Source organism: Bombus huntii, chromosome 13 (genome assembly GCF_024542735.1).
Source record: "Bombus huntii isolate Logan2020A chromosome 13, iyBomHunt1.1, whole genome shotgun sequence".
Classification (NCBI taxonomy): domain Eukaryota; kingdom Metazoa; phylum Arthropoda; class Insecta; order Hymenoptera; family Apidae; genus Bombus; species Bombus huntii.
This window is the reverse complement of record NC_066250.1, coordinates 6899253-6916365: the sequence shown is the minus strand read 5'-3', so window position 1 is coordinate 6916365 and position 17113 is coordinate 6899253. Positions and strand designations below refer to the sequence as shown.

The 17113-nt window shown below is 42.1% G+C and overlaps 2 protein-coding genes across 9 annotated transcripts in view; one reads left to right on the top strand and one right to left on the bottom strand.

Moving 5' to 3' along the window:
• The window catches only part of LOC126872331 (nuclear receptor coactivator 5-like), a 58437-nt gene extending 52048 nt beyond the window's left edge, over positions 1-6389 (bottom strand). Inside the window, exons 1-2 of the mRNA XM_050632165.1 lie at positions 6054-6389; positions 3478-4313 (exon numbers count right to left, since the gene is read on the bottom strand). Of these exons, the coding sequence (XP_050488122.1) occupies positions 3478-3744 (267 nt within the window). The 5' untranslated portion in view covers positions 3745-4313; positions 6054-6389. The remainder of the gene's footprint in view (positions 1-3477; positions 4314-6053) is intronic.
• A 2454-nt stretch (positions 6390-8843) lies between these two features.
• The window catches only part of LOC126872319 (protein abrupt-like), a 78616-nt gene continuing 70346 nt past the window's right edge, over positions 8844-17113 (top strand). For 2 of the 8 annotated variants that reach the window (XM_050632130.1, XM_050632131.1), the window contains exon 1: positions 8945-10058. The gene's annotated coding sequence lies outside the window, so the exon portion shown is untranslated. Of the gene's footprint in view, positions 10059-17113 lie in introns of all 8 variants that reach the window. The other 6 variants (XM_050632123.1, XR_007691940.1, XM_050632122.1 and 3 more) reach the window with 6 other exon arrangements.

Sequence of the window (17113 nt, the reverse complement as noted above, 5' to 3'; positions counted from 1 at the left end):
ATTTCGTCTAAATAAATGGCTTTCATAAAAACGGACTTCTATTGTATACGGATAAAGATTTATTTTCTCCTCGCATTATCCATTTTTTTCATCCTGAAGTGTCTGACGAGAGTCTCGTGGTTTAAACCTCAGTAATTCCATCGGTACACGAAACTAAAGATATTCGTGTGGAAAACATATATCTGTGGAATAAACCGAGAGAGTATCTCTAATATGAGCCATATCGAAACGTAGGTTTCATAAATATGCAAAATATCATTTGCATTCGCAGCACGAATGCTCCAACGTACGCGTGGGCAGACAGCTATGAAATTTCGGAATGACTCTATTAAATTGATCGGTTACCAGGTTACGATTTTATCTGGTCCAATTATCCAAGCAAAGTTTACGCGCATGTATAATCCCAGTCGCGTTACCATCGAGTGATTTTCACTTTCCACGAGTCGATCCACTGTGATGTCGCGATGAACGATGATCAATCGTTTAAGGTTCGCGTAGGTGCTTTACGTTGTGGCATTGAAAAACGATCGATAATTGGCAGTACACAGTACGACAGGCACCGGAAAGTTCCGATTAAGTTCGCGCGATTATCACGGTCGATAGTAATATAGTTGCACTTTAATGCGTGCTCCGTTATTTGCATGATTATAGGTGTACGCGATTATAAAGCGTGCGCGAACGGTGGGTACGCGATCGAGATAAGTGAAGGGTTGGCCGGTGATAAACACGCTCGTGATTGATATCGAAACACGCGTAAAGATGTCGATTAAAGAAGCTCGATATCACGTTGCCTGACAGTAGAAAAAAGGAAATGACGCACAAATTACGCGTGAACGTTTTAATATCGTTGAGCCAGTGCTGTATGCAAATACAATTCGTTTCGGTGTTTCGCAAATGTCAATGAACCTGAGTGTATACGCGAAAACGAATATACTGTCTTTGAAAGAACTCGTTCGCACGGCGCGTGTAACGAGCGTGCTGTAAACCGATTTGCATATCGAATAGAAAGCGAACGAATAAATCAGAGTGGAGCGTTCAAGTTGATTTTCTTGCATCATCACGACGCGTCGTAGCGAATAAACGCGAGACTCTGCAAATATATATTACCGCTGCCGCGACAAAACTCGTTGAATTATCGAGAAATTATGTAGTTGAAGTAGTACGAGGAACTAAAAACTTCTTCCAACGAAACTTTCAGCCGAGGCAACCGAACTAAACTTTTGCCACAATCACGCGACCAAACAATCTTCCAGGTTAAAAAGCACACGCCTGCGGAACTTGGTTCGATTGGAAACACACGACGTGGAATAATTAAAAACTTTCGTGGCCGCTCTTCTAAACGAGAATAACTTGGTTTTATCGTAATCGGTCTCTTCACGATGCGTAACATTATTACAATCTTTGGGGATCGAGCTTGGCGAACAAAACATGGCCCAGTTTCCTGTTTCTTACGCATCACATCCGTTTCCATCGACGATTCAGAGCAGAACACAGAGAAAGAGAGAGAGAGGGAGATGTGAGAGAGAGAGCGAAGTGGGGGAGAGGAGACGCAAAGAAAAACTGTGAGAAAGACTAGGTTAATAACGAACCTTCCAAAGAGGCTCGATTCCATTTTCCACCCCATCATCTCGTGTCTGCCTCATTAGCACTTCTGACCGTCGAATGAGAGAAAGAGAAGAAAAGAGAGAGAAGGTGTGGAAGCGGCGTCGCTGAGAAAGGCAAGCCAAACCCAGCTGAATACAGCTGCAAATGAGGGGCATCAACGATGCTGCGGTGGTCGCTTGTACCCCTAGCTATAGTTGCTTCCCTGTATGAAAGATGCAGAAGCGCTAAATGAAGAGCCTGGTCACTGGAATAGCGTTGGATATCAGGGACGATGTGAAACAGGCCGAGATGTGACGAGCTTTGATCAGACCATACCGTCCATCTTTCATTTTCTTACTCTGGCTTCTTCGTTCTTGTCGCATTCACAATTCTTTCTGGGTTGTACCACCACAGCCGGAATAAATTAGGTGACTTTCCCTCCTCTCCATTCTCGGTGAACTAGTTTTCTGGAATTCTTCCTTCGACGCGTTAAAAGTATAATATTTCCTCTTCTTTTTTGTATTAGTCTCTAGATGATAAATTGACGCGGATCTAACGTTCGACAGATTTACGATTAACATTCGATTTACATATATTATAGATTATATGATATTACGCAAGTCACGCGTAAGGTACCCGTACCGATGGTATAAATTATAACGAGATTAGCAGTCGGTAATCGTAGCATGGAAAATAGAATTCGTTTCGATCGACGAGCACCGAGGTTGATGGAAAGCTGGTATGGCCGGGGGAAAGGTGTGCGAGCGTAGTGTAGCGCAACGTTACGCAATACCTGGACGAAATACTAAAGAGAAATATTTGCAGACGAATGTCGCGACTATCTTCCTTTTTACGGCGTTCCGTGTGTTTCGTGTAATTTTATATAATGCAGTTTATATCCGTTGATATTGCTTCCTGAAATTTTCCTACGTGACGTCACGTTGTACAACATCCATCACACCCCGTGTATTCGAAAGACATAAAGGTGGATAGAAACGTCGTCGAGGGATTCAATAAACGTAAATTTCAATGACACGACGAACAGCTTCCAGCGTTCTGATGCATGTTTCCCATAACTGTGTATAAGTAAGTTTGAACACTCGGGATTGTACATAGTGCCTCTAAAGATATTTCATTGAAAGTTTCTAAATTTCGGAAAAATTTCGATATCGGTGGTGAAAGATAACAGAAAGTCAAACACTTTTCGTCCCCACGGCGATAATAGATAAGCTCGAGTGTTCGAATTACTCGGCATCGACGTTCTCCTCGTTGTACGTGTACAGTGTACACAGATGGCATGCAGATTACTCGCGTTCTTAACTCGTGTTAAACTTTATTTAAAAAATATGGAACCCATTGTTATATTCGTTGAATATAAAAAAAATTATTTATTTTGTAGGAAAATGATTCTTAAGAGAATTATTCAATTCAAGTTTCCAGAATCAGAACACCAAACTACCCCGAAAGGCTCCGTACCTTTCTTACGAAATTCCACCAAAAACCTTGACCTTGATACAAACTAGAATACTTCATCCCTTCCACGCCTCGTACACACAAGCCCCTCCAAGTCTACTCCTGTAATAATGATACCCACTGCTTATCACCATCCAAGCAACAGTGATATCAAAAACCTTGACCTCCGTCTGAAGTGGTCCTTTCCTTTCTAGTTTCTTCGAACCTACCACAATGACCATGCTAGTGAACTCTTATCTTACCAAAGCTACCATTCTAAATTCCCTCAATTTATACTATTCATTCTATTGTCCAAGTCACCCTATTCTAATAAGAACAAAGCAAAATGTCGTACGACTTTCAATACTTCGCTTCTAAAAGCAAATAAAATTCATTTTTCTCTCAATTCCAAGGCACAACTCGCAGAAATAATTAACTTACCGGATTGTTAGTGAGTGCCGAGGTAGACGCAGCGGTAGGATGGTGATCGTAATCCAGGTAATCGTCCCGACTCCTCTCCGTGTCGTCCCTGTCGTCCCTAATGTCCCGGATGTCTCGAAAGTCCCTAAGGTCCCGAGGGTCCCTGATATCGCGTAGGTCCCGAAAGTCGCGGAGGTCGCGTTCTCGGAGGTCGCGTTCTCGGAGGTCGCGTTCTCGGAGGTCGCAACGGCTCACGTGGTCCCGTTCACCGCGAAGCTGCCTCGACATCGCCGTCGGCTCCTCCTCCTGCGAGTCGAGCAGCAGCTGCTCGGCTCCACCGCCGCCTCCTCCACCACCGCCACCGCCACCTCCAACACCACCTCCGCGTCGGGCGGGATAACGCAGGAGGTCACACCATCCTATATCCTCCTCCGCCCCTCCGGCGACCTCGCCGCGGGGCAACCGAGCCGTGCCTGGGGCCCTCACGACCGATCTGCCTCGAACCTCCTGCCCCCGCGGCCCCCCGGGGGGCTCCGCCACATCACACCCAAACGCTACGCTTCTTGGACCCCTCACGACCTAACTCTTCTGCTTCCACTACGCACCACCCTCTTCTTCTCTTATATTTTCTCTTATATTTCTTCTCTTCACTTCTAGTTTCTTTTCTTTTCTCGGTTTTATTTTTCTTTTTAGCTTCTTCCCTTCGGCTCGATTTTAGTAGGTTATCGTCTTCGCTGAGTTTGTCTTCTCTGAAACGGAATCTGAGCGACTAGTGGTGACAGAACGACGATGGATCAGCGGATGTAGCGAGAGAGTGGCGGCTGAAGGTGACGCGTTTGGCGAAACGCTTCGAGTGCCTGTAAACAGAGGGTGAAGGGTTAGCACGATCCATTCAAATGTGATTGAAGCTCCGAGATTTTTGATAGATTTGCTTTCTTACTTGGGATTTGACTATCGTTAGTGAATGTCACGAATGGATTTCAGGAAATTATATTTGGTTGGTTTCTGCTCTTTTTGCTCAAGTTATAGCGGGTGTAGAGAATGTAATTTTATTTGAACTAGTTAAGAAGTTGTAACGATGATACGTTTACGCTACATTGTATGTATATCGGTCAAAGGTTGATGGAACAGATTAATGGTTGTAACAGCTCGTCGTACGAAAATATCCGTGGATATTTTTTTATATACAAACACACACACACGCACGCACACGAAGAGACTATTCGATAAAGGAACCCGAAAGATTCCACAGACTTTGTTATATGATATAACGCTATCGTAACTACGTAAGAAGTAAATTCAATTTTCACACCGTTACCATACGTCGCGACGGATAATTCAATTTAAATTTAGTGAGCCAAGCTATTTTGACACAATGACACGTGTTCCTCTATTGTCCTGTTGTGTGCTCTAATCAACGTTTCGCTAGAGGTTTACATTTCTTGCCTGGGTGGACTAATTATTACTTCCGCAACAATGGAAATTTCATTCAAACTTGAATACAACCTCATTTAAATATTACACAAAGATTATCATTAGATTTGAATATAAAATTTTCTTCGATATTTTCTTACTTGTATATTAAATAATATCATATAGAAAAATTCAATGAAAAGTATCCACACTAGTCAAGAAATAATTTTTTTTTGCAACACGATTAAACGTTAAGTCAATCAACAATGTCGTAAAGTTTCTCGCAAACTACCACAAACACGATCAAACTGTTAGCACGGTGATGGTTGGAACAATAGCAAGGTCAGCCTCGATTCGTTAAATCGATGATCATTAATTAACGCGTCACCGCCGGAAGACGCCGGACCGATGATAGTGATAACACGGAACTCCTCTCTGCCAAGGTCAGACTCGACCATTCGGAAGTTATGGCTGCTCTGAACCGTTACCTTGAGAGGCTAGCGCAGAAAGTGACGTGTCTCCGACCTACGGGAACCTTGTACACCCTTGTCGGAACACGGAAGAGAACGTAGCGGTGCGAAGAGAATCGACGCGCGAACTGCCGTAAAATCAGACGATAAACCAGTGCGTAAAGTCCTCCCTGGCGTTCCAGCCTTTCGAAGGAGAGAGGGTGGCAACGAAGCTCACACAAGGTGGGGTAAGTTGAGGTTAGGTCACGCCGCAGACCGCGAATGTAGGGTTGTGGGTCGCGCCCGGTCGAGCTCAGCTGCGCTACGACCTAAAGGGGTTGCGGCTTGTCTCTGGTCAGACACGCCACAGGCCACTCGGCCGTTCCCTTTATTTCTCTATAGAAGATACTCTAATGAACCGTCTCTGTAATTTCCCTATCGATCTTCCCTCTACTTTTCACAGGCTAATGCGTAAAGAAACGAGTTACGTGACAGTAGAAAGTGACCGTCACGAGTCAGACCGAGAGTCAGACGCGCTGACGCGTCGTCCGAGTATCGTAACGGTATCGTAACGTTATTTTTCGAGATAATTAGATTCTATAAATGAGACAACGAAGAACGGGTGCCAATCCATTCTGTGTTACAAGGTATAGTCCAAAAGGCCCAAAGATACAGACAGAACACCATATAAAAAGTCAAGAAAATCACGGGGCCAAAACATCCCCTGAAACTTACTCGATCGGCTGTTCGACCCGGAGTCTTCGTATCGCTACCTTTCCAGTTAAAATGCGAACACACCACTGGGGATCACTTTTCGCGCGCGTCTCACGTTCTACCGGAAGCAAGATCGGCTGAAGACGCGTACGATGCCTGGTACAAGCTAAAATAGAACAAGGCTAGTCCGCGACGAGAACGAATTTCCGCGTGGACGATCCGGCGGCAAGAAAGTGTCCACGACGTCGAAATGACGGTGACGGTTGGGCCGTGCTCGCGTCGACGGCTGCTGCTACCGTGGCTCGCGCTACCTCGGCCGGTCTCGGTCGGCCTCGTCCTTAGTCGGTCTCGCTCGGCTCTTGTATCGTGACGTTGCGCGGGGACGCGAAAACCCCGGCGGTCTAGAGTATCGATCGCATGCGCTAGCGCACGCGAGCTACGCTGCGGCGCGTCAACACGCGCCTTTCTCGATTGATGTAAGGGTTGCGAGACACGTGGTTGCGTTTCCGTTCCAAGATCGTTTCTTTTTTCTTCGCTGAACCCAAAATAAAGGAGTCTTGATTGGACTGTTGGATGAAAGAGAGGAATGTTTTAGTGGGAACTGAGACGGAAAGAGCGAGTTCGACGAGGTAGGCTGCTGATCTGCTGGGAGAGAATCCAGGTGTCAAGGGATGACCTTGCTTAAACGCATTCATTGCAACAGCAGCGTCTGATAGTTGTAGCTGAGTATTATCATGTATGAAGATACTGCGATAGAATTGATAAATTTTATATTGAATGCCCTCTAAAATATTTTTGTTGATATTTATGTATAAAGCTTGTAGGTTTATTTAAAGGAAAATAGTTGACGATGAAATAAAGTAGAGAACAACGGAAAGAATACCCAATATCTTCCGTAGTTCCATTTAAATTAAACGATGTTTCTTTCACTCCTTTTATCATCTAAATTGCAAATACGATCCACAGACTTTTCCAACTATAGTTTATCAGTGGATAACCGTATTGCGGTAGATTCCACCAGCACCCCGTGATGAATTAACGAACCTACATCGGTTCTGTAGCAACGTTTCGATTCAGGGTTGTCGAGTGGCGTAAAACGGAGCGATTGAAATAAATTTTATTAAGAATGTGTCGCTTATCATTAGACGCTGACTCGTTATCGCAATGATCTCTCGTTGCACACGGTCGGTTTTGAAATGACGACGCGTCGTTAAGCTGTTTACCATGAAGCAGTCATTAAGAGCAGCGCTTTCATTTAATCACACGTTATTAACTTACGCTTAATACTGCGGGCTTAAGCTGGCTGAAAACTGGTATAATTACCGACCATTATAATTAGTTAAACAGACCATGTGTTCTATACGTATCTACATGTTCATAAATAATCGATGTTAACAAGATACGAAGTTTGACTCGATCTCATCTGGCCGTGGTATTTGAAGCTCGTGGCGTTCCACGCGACAGGGGGATGAAACCACCCTCAAGTGCTCATCGAACATCCCGACATCTGACGGAGGGTAAAAGAAGTGTCATGGGAGAAAATAGCTCGCAAAAGAAGAAACGGTCTACAGTTTTCTGCGCGAAGGTAGCCACCCTCCTCGCAATTTCATCCGTGATTTCACTCTGGAGCTCTCCTTACCGACCATCAATGATAACACTCCAAGTTTACTCCCAATGACCACTAGCTTTCGATAAAGACGCACTTACTTTGGACGAATGGCTACGTTCCAATCGAATGTTATTGATCGTAAAACAAAGTGCTAGGGACGTTAAGTAAATGGGAGCTTGCACCATACAGTGCTGCAGGCTGGTGGCTGGAATCAGAACATGTCTCTCTCAATAATAATCGTTTTAAGTGGCTGTTTAAAGAATGACACGTTCTTGCATGATTTTCTAGACCTCCGAATAGGAAAGTTATTTTACAATTATTTGGGAAAACTATCGTTTATATCGCTGAAAGTTACATGGTACCTCTTACGTCGATTCTTATTTTCTTAGAAATCAGCTACTGTGATTGCTTAAAAGAGAAAGACGAAAATTCAAAAATGTTTCACTCGTAACTTTCTAAAAGTTACCATACTAATTATTTTTAACGAGGATAATGATGTAACCGTTTCTGGAAATCCAAGTTATACGTCCTCCATGTAGATTCTTATTTTTATAAAAACTAAGCAATAGCGATCGACTAAAAACGAAACCAAGAATCTTTGAACTTCCAATCCAAGGGTGGCACCCGATGGTCCTCAATTCTGAACTCAAGAGTTCTGTATCCACAATGAAAAAAACCTTTTTCCGCCGAACATCGTGAACACCCGTCAACTTTTCCCTTTGAAAGTCATCTGTACCCGCACGGGAAGCAACCCTTTCTACCTGTTCTAGCGCGTTATCCGATCATCGATCAACCGCGAGAAGGATCGTCAGACAGCGTCTGTCTGGTGACACGAGGGGCGTCACATAGCGGGACTTCCGGTCGGAAGCAGCGGTCTAGGTATCGTGACGCGTGTGTACCGAGCGAGTCGGAGAGTGTCGGGCGCGACGCTAGCTCGCAGCCAGCTCTACGTCCATCATCCCCGCGGCTACGCCGTAAGGTGGCAACGTTGCTCTCGCGCGAGAGAGGTTTGGAAACAGGCGCAAGGGGCAATGCTACCGCTCGCGCCAACAATGTACGCTGGTAGGGGAAGGTATGTAGACTGTATAGTATGGAGTATAGAGCGTCCTAGGAGCGTGTTCACGTTATTCTGGTGGGGGCGAGTCGTCTAGCGTGAGACGGAGAGCTAAACGCGAGGAATAGTGGGGACAAGTCAACAGGCCGTGTGGTGGGGATGAAAGACGAGGTAGCGAGAGAGGGAGGGTAAAGGCGAGAGCAGGAGAGAGGTAGAAGGAGGAGAGGGAGCGAGAGGCAGCCGAAAGCGTATAGCGGCCCATAATTCGGTGCGCCGCCCCGCAATCAGGTTCGTGCTCGATGTTTTAACCGCCTCGCTCGTCGTAACCGGGAGAGAGAGACGGTAGTGCACGTTTTTACGTTTGTTCGTCAGCTCCGTCGACCAAGTACAGTCCGTGATATAGGACGGTGCACGGCTCGGACCCGCGATCTATTTTTCTATTATTTTTTTCCGTTTCTCGTTCTTTTACCAACCAATCGTGGTTTCGTTCTCCTCCGATATTGTTGACGCCGCGTCGTTCTTATTGTTTACTTGTCCGGAGAGATAGACGCAGCTTGACAGACACTCCACTCTCGGGCATTTCTTCCGTAGTTCAAACGTTTATCGTGAGAGATCGTACGTCACAGTCGACGTACGAGCGTCGTGGAAAAGCCGGAAGGGCCGGTACCTGTGCCCTTCCCGGAGGACATGGAGGACAGTCGAGAGTGTGAGGGGAAAGCCTGCTAAACACGCACGGAAGGAAGAAGAAGAAACGCAGTGGCTCGCCGGTGTAGTCTTGCAACAGAAGCACGCGTCTGCCAGTCAACGAGTCGGCTATTCAGTCAGATAGTCAATCATTCAGTCAGTGCCGGTTCTACGCTTCGAAACGTTTTCTCTCTGTCTGTTTATATTCGCCTAGAGTTCTTCAATGGTTGCTATCTGATGTGTTTTGCTGGCAACCGACGATGATTCTTTGTCCGTAAGTGAAAACGAGAAACAGAACAGCGTACGAAAACGAGAACTTCCTGGATCTCTGGTGTTGTTACGATTTTGTGTTCCATCGTCTTTTAAGACGCCGAAACGTTGCACGAGACATTTTATAATCGCTGGCCACACAAATGCTTGGCATCGAAGGAAAATGTGTCACTAAGAACACGGCCAGTGAATTAATGAATTTCTTACGTGATGATTTTCTTACGTTCACGCAATTCGTTGATTGTTGGTGATGATTGTGCTGGTTCGCTAATATAAACGCCTCCACGTCGTCGTGGTTAAAAAAAGAGGAGGAGGAGGGAGCTTCTCTGGCAGATTGAAACGTTCATCCTTAAAGCATCTCTCGCATCACCGTGCCTTCCTTCCCCTTCAGTTTGGTCCACGTAGTCACGTAAATATATAAAACGAACGAAACGAACACACATGCATGGCCCGAAACCGCGTCCTGTGCGCACGTGTATGCACGTGCACGAAGAATACGAGCGTGTTATGGCCGCGGCGTGGTACACGGTTCTGATTATTAACGAGTTATTACCGCGATACTAATTAAGTTTAATCGCAAGGCCGCCGTTCGTTAAAGTTAATTGCACGATCGACCACGGCCCACGTCGTTAACTACGCCGTCCCTGCTCGCTGCGTAGTCGTGCTTTTATAGAAATTACGTGGACTCAATCTTGCTTGGTAGGACGCGTGAAAATCCTTCATCATCGCGTAGCGGTTTCATTTTTTCTCTCTATTGGGTTAAGTTGGTATCGAGTCGAGACTGTTTAAATTCGCGTTTAAAATTGCACGGGAATTCTTTCGTGATACGATACGATCCGTAGTCTCCGTGTAAACATGTTGCAAAGAGTTGCGTTGCGTGAATTGCAATTGCACCAGTACGTGTCACGAAGCTCGTATTTCTCGCAGTTTCGAACCAACACAGTAGCCGCGCACATCATTGGCTTCGTATGTGTGAGCTATCGGTCGGCAAACACGTTTCGATCTAATCCACAGCGATGAGCTCCTCCAGTTCTCGGTCTTTTTCATCGATATCGGAACGGTCGTGACCGTCTCGCTTGAATGGTTCGTCCGTTAATTTGTTTGCCACCCCCCACCCCACCGTTTCTCAGTCGTGTTATGTCGCCTACGGTTTCTTCAAATCCCTTCTCATTGATCCCGCTCTGATTAGACTCGTAATTTAAGCTCTTAACGGTACGCTCGTCTTTTTTTTAGACCAGTGATTAATCTATAAATTCGATCGTTTGAACCTGGATCGATGGTCGTCTGGGTAAGATTTTTTATGATCTTCGATTCCGCTCGATATTTGATACAATTTATTTTCTTGCCGAACGTTTAATCTTGTGTTTTCGGCTAATTCTTTGTTAGAGATTCAAAATTTTTACAATTCCTTAAATCCGTGTTTATTTAAGTAAAAATATATTTAAATCTCGATTATTTGAATCATTAAGAATCTGCCACTATTGCACGAGTTTTCCAAAATTCTTTTGCAATTTATACGAGACAATTTTTTAACAAAAAGTATCTTTTACGTTATTTCCTTAATATCTATAACTATCAAATTTGATCGAATCGTCGTATCTTTAATGATTCATTAACGATCGAACCAATATACCAGCCATTCAGAAGCCACATTGACTACCTCCATTAATTGAAGATTAGAGACATCGATAATGCTACAAACATTATCTTTAAAATATGCCTTGTAATCCATGATTACTTACGCTATTTTTTTTTTGTTTTGCAATAATCAAACGTTCGCAACAGCGTATAATAAATCATATGTCGATATGTAAAAACATCGATCCTCGGATCGAACCTGTTTTATAAAGATTTTGCATAACGTTTATAATTAGAGCTATCGAGTAACTTTTCTTCAAAGAATTGAACATTAATATCATGTATTCGGAAACGAAATTTATAGAAAGTAAATTCGATCAGTTTCGTTTCGCATTACTGAATTCTCCACGCGAGAATTGATTGTAATTTTAATAAATAAATTAAAAAAAAAAAAAAAAAAAGTTTAGTTTCGAAGAGGTTTACTTATCGGATGATCCAACGATTTTCGTTCCCCAACGCGATTAGTTGAGTCGAGTTCCGTTTCCCTTTGGTTTTATGCTAATGTTAGTTGGCTTCACGCACATGTCATGATGGATCCTAGACGGAATTTGTTAAAGTTCGTAGGCCGTTCGTTGCGACACGCAGGCACACGCGTCGTACATTGCGTGCGACGCGTGTGATCAATAAATCGGGCTGTGCAGCACGCACACGAACGCACCTTCGCGTGTACACACGTGATGTGCACACTGTTGCAGCTACGGTTCTAAAACGCATAGCCCAGACGTAACAGTGTTCCTTTTCCATGCGACTCGACGACAATGTATCAAAAGCAGCCAGGTCAGAATATTCGTATGGCGTGGAAAATTTTCCTCAACGACGCGACGCAACGTTCACTATCGCCACAACTGCGTTATATTCCTCGAGATTTTGTTATTATTACATGTGTCGTTGCTAAGAATCCGTTGACGTAGGAATTTCGTTTTTGCAAATATTTTGCGACGAAATTGATATTCTATTCCGAAATATCAGTTTAATGCCACCTTCTCTTTTTTAGCCGTTTTTATTTTTTACATTTGATATTAAATATTGGCGCGTTGATCTTCCATCAAGATTTTCTATTAAATTTTTGAAATTATATTCTGACAATATCGCATATGATCTGTCTTCTCTTAGATTTCTGTATTTTATTTTTCATACTTGATAATACGGCTTCCTGTATATCACATAGTATTGTAAATATCATGAGCTCGGTTTTTAAAATAGGACTCCGTACAATTCTGCGATTAATATTCTACTATCTAATGTCTACTATTTAATATCCTTCCTTCTTGTATGTTTCATGTTTGATAATATATTCTGTAGGTATGAAATATTGGCGCGTCAAACTCATTTGGCAAAGATTTTGCACGATGCTTTTTAATTAAAGTTTTCGATTAAAGTTTCGAAACAAGGCTTTTCATTAAAGTTTCCGACGAACAGCGTATAACTGAAATTTCGTGTCACGAAGGAAACGACAATTTTAGCTACAACAATTGTTTTTACTAGACGAATTTTTTTCAGCGTTAGTAAAACGTTATTCACTTTCTTCTTGGCCTATCATCTTATAACAGGCTTCCCGTCGTGTTTTTGATAAATTCGATACGAAACTTCCTGGACGCACGGGATGTAGGATACGTAACAAATGTACGCTCATACATTATCTCAACGAGTAATTGTTCATTCATATTGTTTCACTAAAATCTTTCCCCAAACGAACATCTCTATACTAATCATTACTTCATAATAAACTTTAACTTTATTAACCATTTACCAGTACATTTGAACGCTACTGACGACTGACGGTATTTTGTATTTCATTATATTTATATTCTCAATAACGTTTATTGAACAAAACTTGAAATATTTATAAAGTAATAGTACGCATATATAATAATATAGACGTATTTCATAAAAATAACAAATATGACGAGCGCTATCGCGCCGCTTTGTTTCTCTTCACAATCGATTAGGCAAGCACTATCGCGCTGTTTGGGATCTTTCGACCGTGTCTTTTCAAAGACCCTTGGGACACAAACGGTTAAGACTCTTAAAGATCCATCCTAAATAGACAGAACACAGAAAGAAAGATTTGGCTATTATAACTTTACAAACTTTTCTAAATTTTTTAATTCTTCAATATATTTTTACCCGCAATTTGCGATGAATATACAAGATCGATTATCTCTCACTAGAAATGGAAATTCTATAAAGTACTGGGAATTTTAATCGCTTATATGTTTTTAGATTTTTTAAATGTCATTCTTTCTCTTTTACCGGCGATTTACGATGAATTTGCAAGCTTGATTAACGCCACGTCTCCCATTAGAAACGGAAATCCCACGAGTCCGTGTCTTTCCACATGGCGGCCGATGGTTATTTGATCGATACGAGCCCTCGTCTCTTCGCTTTTCACCGTGAGCATTGCGACCCTTTTATTAATGACCGACTCACACGCATCTCGATAAGCTGCGATAGGCACGAGTATATACTCACGAGTCACGAGCCTCGCGTTTGGGAACGTTTCACGCACACGAAGGTCGTATCTTTTTCGGACGATTTATTGAGTATTCTCCCACTGCGTGCTTCCCTTTGTTCAATTTACAATCCGATCAGTCGTATTCGTCACAATAATACCAAGAAAAGAAAAGTAAAATTAAAGAAAGAATTTTGTTTGGTTGTTTTCAAATATTTATTTATCGCATTTGATTATCGATCATCGAATTCCCTAATAATAATTCTCGTAATCTGTTCGCTATGTTATCATGTTTCACGAAACAAAGAATTACTTGGTAAATAGGAATGACGCGTTTCGTAAAGTTTACACGAGGGAAACGCCGCTAAAAAATTTCAGACGATAGTATAAATCTTTCTTGCGAACCACGTTGTTTCGATAAAGCGTAAACGCGTTGATCCGTCGTGATCGAACGTTAATCATAGATTTTTATCGTTCGCACGGTGTTAGATAGGAATCGTCATGTGCGATGTTCTCGGTTGCATAGTCACAAGTTCGCACGTATGAATGCACTGCTTGTGTAATATTTAAAGCAGAAGATATACATAGTATTTACATAATGAATTTCTCGAAAGCCCGATTAATCAATTTCACTTTTTGTTAATTTCTTAATTCCATTACCCAAGTGCAGGATTGTTGTTCGATTCTCAAGGAACAAATTATTTCTATAAAGTTCATTTATCGAAAGAATATAATATACGTAAGCGATAGTAAATTCTAAGGTGAATTTAAAAAAAGTTTTTGTGACATCATCTCATTTCGATACTTCTCAATTTATGGAGTTGATCAATGTAATTTTTGAAGAAATCATATACGACGTAGTACACAAACCGGTTGCCACAATCTTTGGACACGTTTTCTTAATTTAACTGAAAATTACTTCGGACACGTCACAACCACTTCGAATATCGTGGCAATCAATTTATAAATCACTCTGAATATTATACACTTTTTTTTGCGAATTTTTCAATCTCATACTACTGCAAAGCATTCAGTATCGATAATCAAGATAAGAAAAGATTTGGAATAGAAAATCGAGGAAATATTGGCATATAGTACGTATAGGTCGCAAAGCACAATAAAAACAGTGGAAATTAACCGAATTATGGAAGCGTCACGTCTGCTAATGATTTATGCGCGACAATGTGGCGGTAATTGGTAGCGTGCACGCAGCGAGCGACGCGCGGCCTGTCCACCGATTAATTAATGAATTGACGGGCACGAGATTGCGGCCGCAAAATGATGTACATACATTCGTCACTGGGAGATGATCAATTGTCGATGTTGGAGCGCAAATTTCGTCGTTTGTCACCGTTCGTCGTCATTTGTCCAGATTTGTTTCTGTTTTCTGAGGTTGAGAAGTCTTCTTCTGTACGATCGTAATGGATCTTGGATCGCGTGGGAATCGATGCAAAGGAGAAGTTTCTTTCCTAAACCCCCTTTTGATATAAAAGCAACAGCAGGAAGTGTATTTTCGAACCGATACATCCGGTCGATCGAACGATGCGTTTTATTCGATGATGCTCGTGAACGATATTGAAAAAAAGAAAAAAAAGAACGTTCGGGGTAAAACAGAGGCTAATAAATAGAGGCGATCGTGCGATGATCGAATGACGCAATAAAAAGATAATTACTGGAAAATAGAAGCCAATAATGGGCGGGTATAAAATTTTACAAGCGAACGAGCGTTTCGTCGATGTTCGCCGGTGCCTCTGTCCTCTATGGTTTCCTCTCTCTATAGCTATTGTTACTGTGGTTCAGACAAAAAAATATTTCTTTTCTTCGTCGTAGCTTCGTTCTAGTTGGTTGGAAGTATACGTTTTTCGGGGTAGTCGTAAAATCGACCGGTTTCGAAAGTAATCTTCGTAATTCCAGTATACGTGTCTAGCTTTGACTGGGAACAGTAATACATAGTTTGCCCGTGGAGTCTGCTTCGTTTTTCTGTCCCGGTACTGGTATCTCGACCCACGAATTGTTTTAGAACGAATGGGGAGCGACGAACCGCATTGAGATAACAGAAATTAAGGGTTCTAGGGAATATAGTTACGTACCTGCGTCGGAAAACGTACACACGTATACAACGAAATATTCCGCTTCTAGCCACGTACGTACCTGCTGAGAGGCCTCGAGGGGCCTCCAAGGAACGTAGCAGCTGGCCCGATAATTGCGCCGGCGATATTATTAATGGTTCCAAAGATTTGCTTCGGCCCGGAACCCAGGTAGACGAGCGAGTGTGCGCTATGCGCTGTGCGCTGTGCGCTGTGCGCTATGCGCTGTGCGCACACCTTAATCCTCTGCCACGTGAAAAAGTACAGGATGTAACCGTGCACAATGATACTCCCTTGGCTCAGACTAGGGACACGTACAAATAGGATTCCTCTTTTCTTAGCATCTTTGTTATGTGCTTTGAATTTCTGGTTTTCGTTTGAATCGTTTAAGGGCGATGACAATAGTGGAGATATTTTTTGAGCGATAGGATTTTGAAGATAGGACTTTTAGGATTTCGTTTCAAGATTTTTTAATTGTAGCATTTTATTTTACGATCTTTCGACTTTATTATTTTTCTTTAGGTTTTTCGAATTCTAAGATTCTGTTTTTTTTTCTTAGTAAAATTCTTTGTGAATTCATGTAGGGGTTATTTCAGCTATATTCTTTTAGTTTCTCAGAATAACTGTGGAAAGTTTATTGACAAAGGAAGAACTGTTCCATCTTGTCCCATCTTGTCGAAGTTAAAACGATTTTCTATAAAATAATAGCATCCAGTTTCCTAATGATACGCACGAAGTATTAGGTATAGGAATTCAACAATTTCTCATAAACGATATGACAAATTATAGACTATATATTATAATCTGTAAACAATCAAAGATATGTTTTTTTTTTTTATTTATTTGTTGAAATTACAATCAATTCTCGCGTTGAGAATTTTCAGTAATTTTTCTGGCGTGGCGCAGTGACATGGCTGTTTATTTACAATAAGTTAATAATGATTCTTCTTTAAAGATATGTAGTATTCTAAAATATATGGATAGACGCAAAATGAGGCGTCGTTTGAATTCTAAATTGGAGATTTTTAGATAATATTTCTTTAATTTACAGTGTTATTGATGCTGAATAATAATTGAAGAAAGAAATAAAACAAAAATTATATTCAGCAAGATTATTCACTTTAAATATCGAATAATTAAAAGCATGAAATATTTCATTTTATTGAGAACCTCTAGAAATCTTCTACAGAAATTCCTGCAAATGTCCAGAACCTATAGATTTAACCAGACGAGGGAAAAGAAATTCTCGTTGGTCTGTTTTCTAAGAAGGGTCAGGATGTAAGGGTC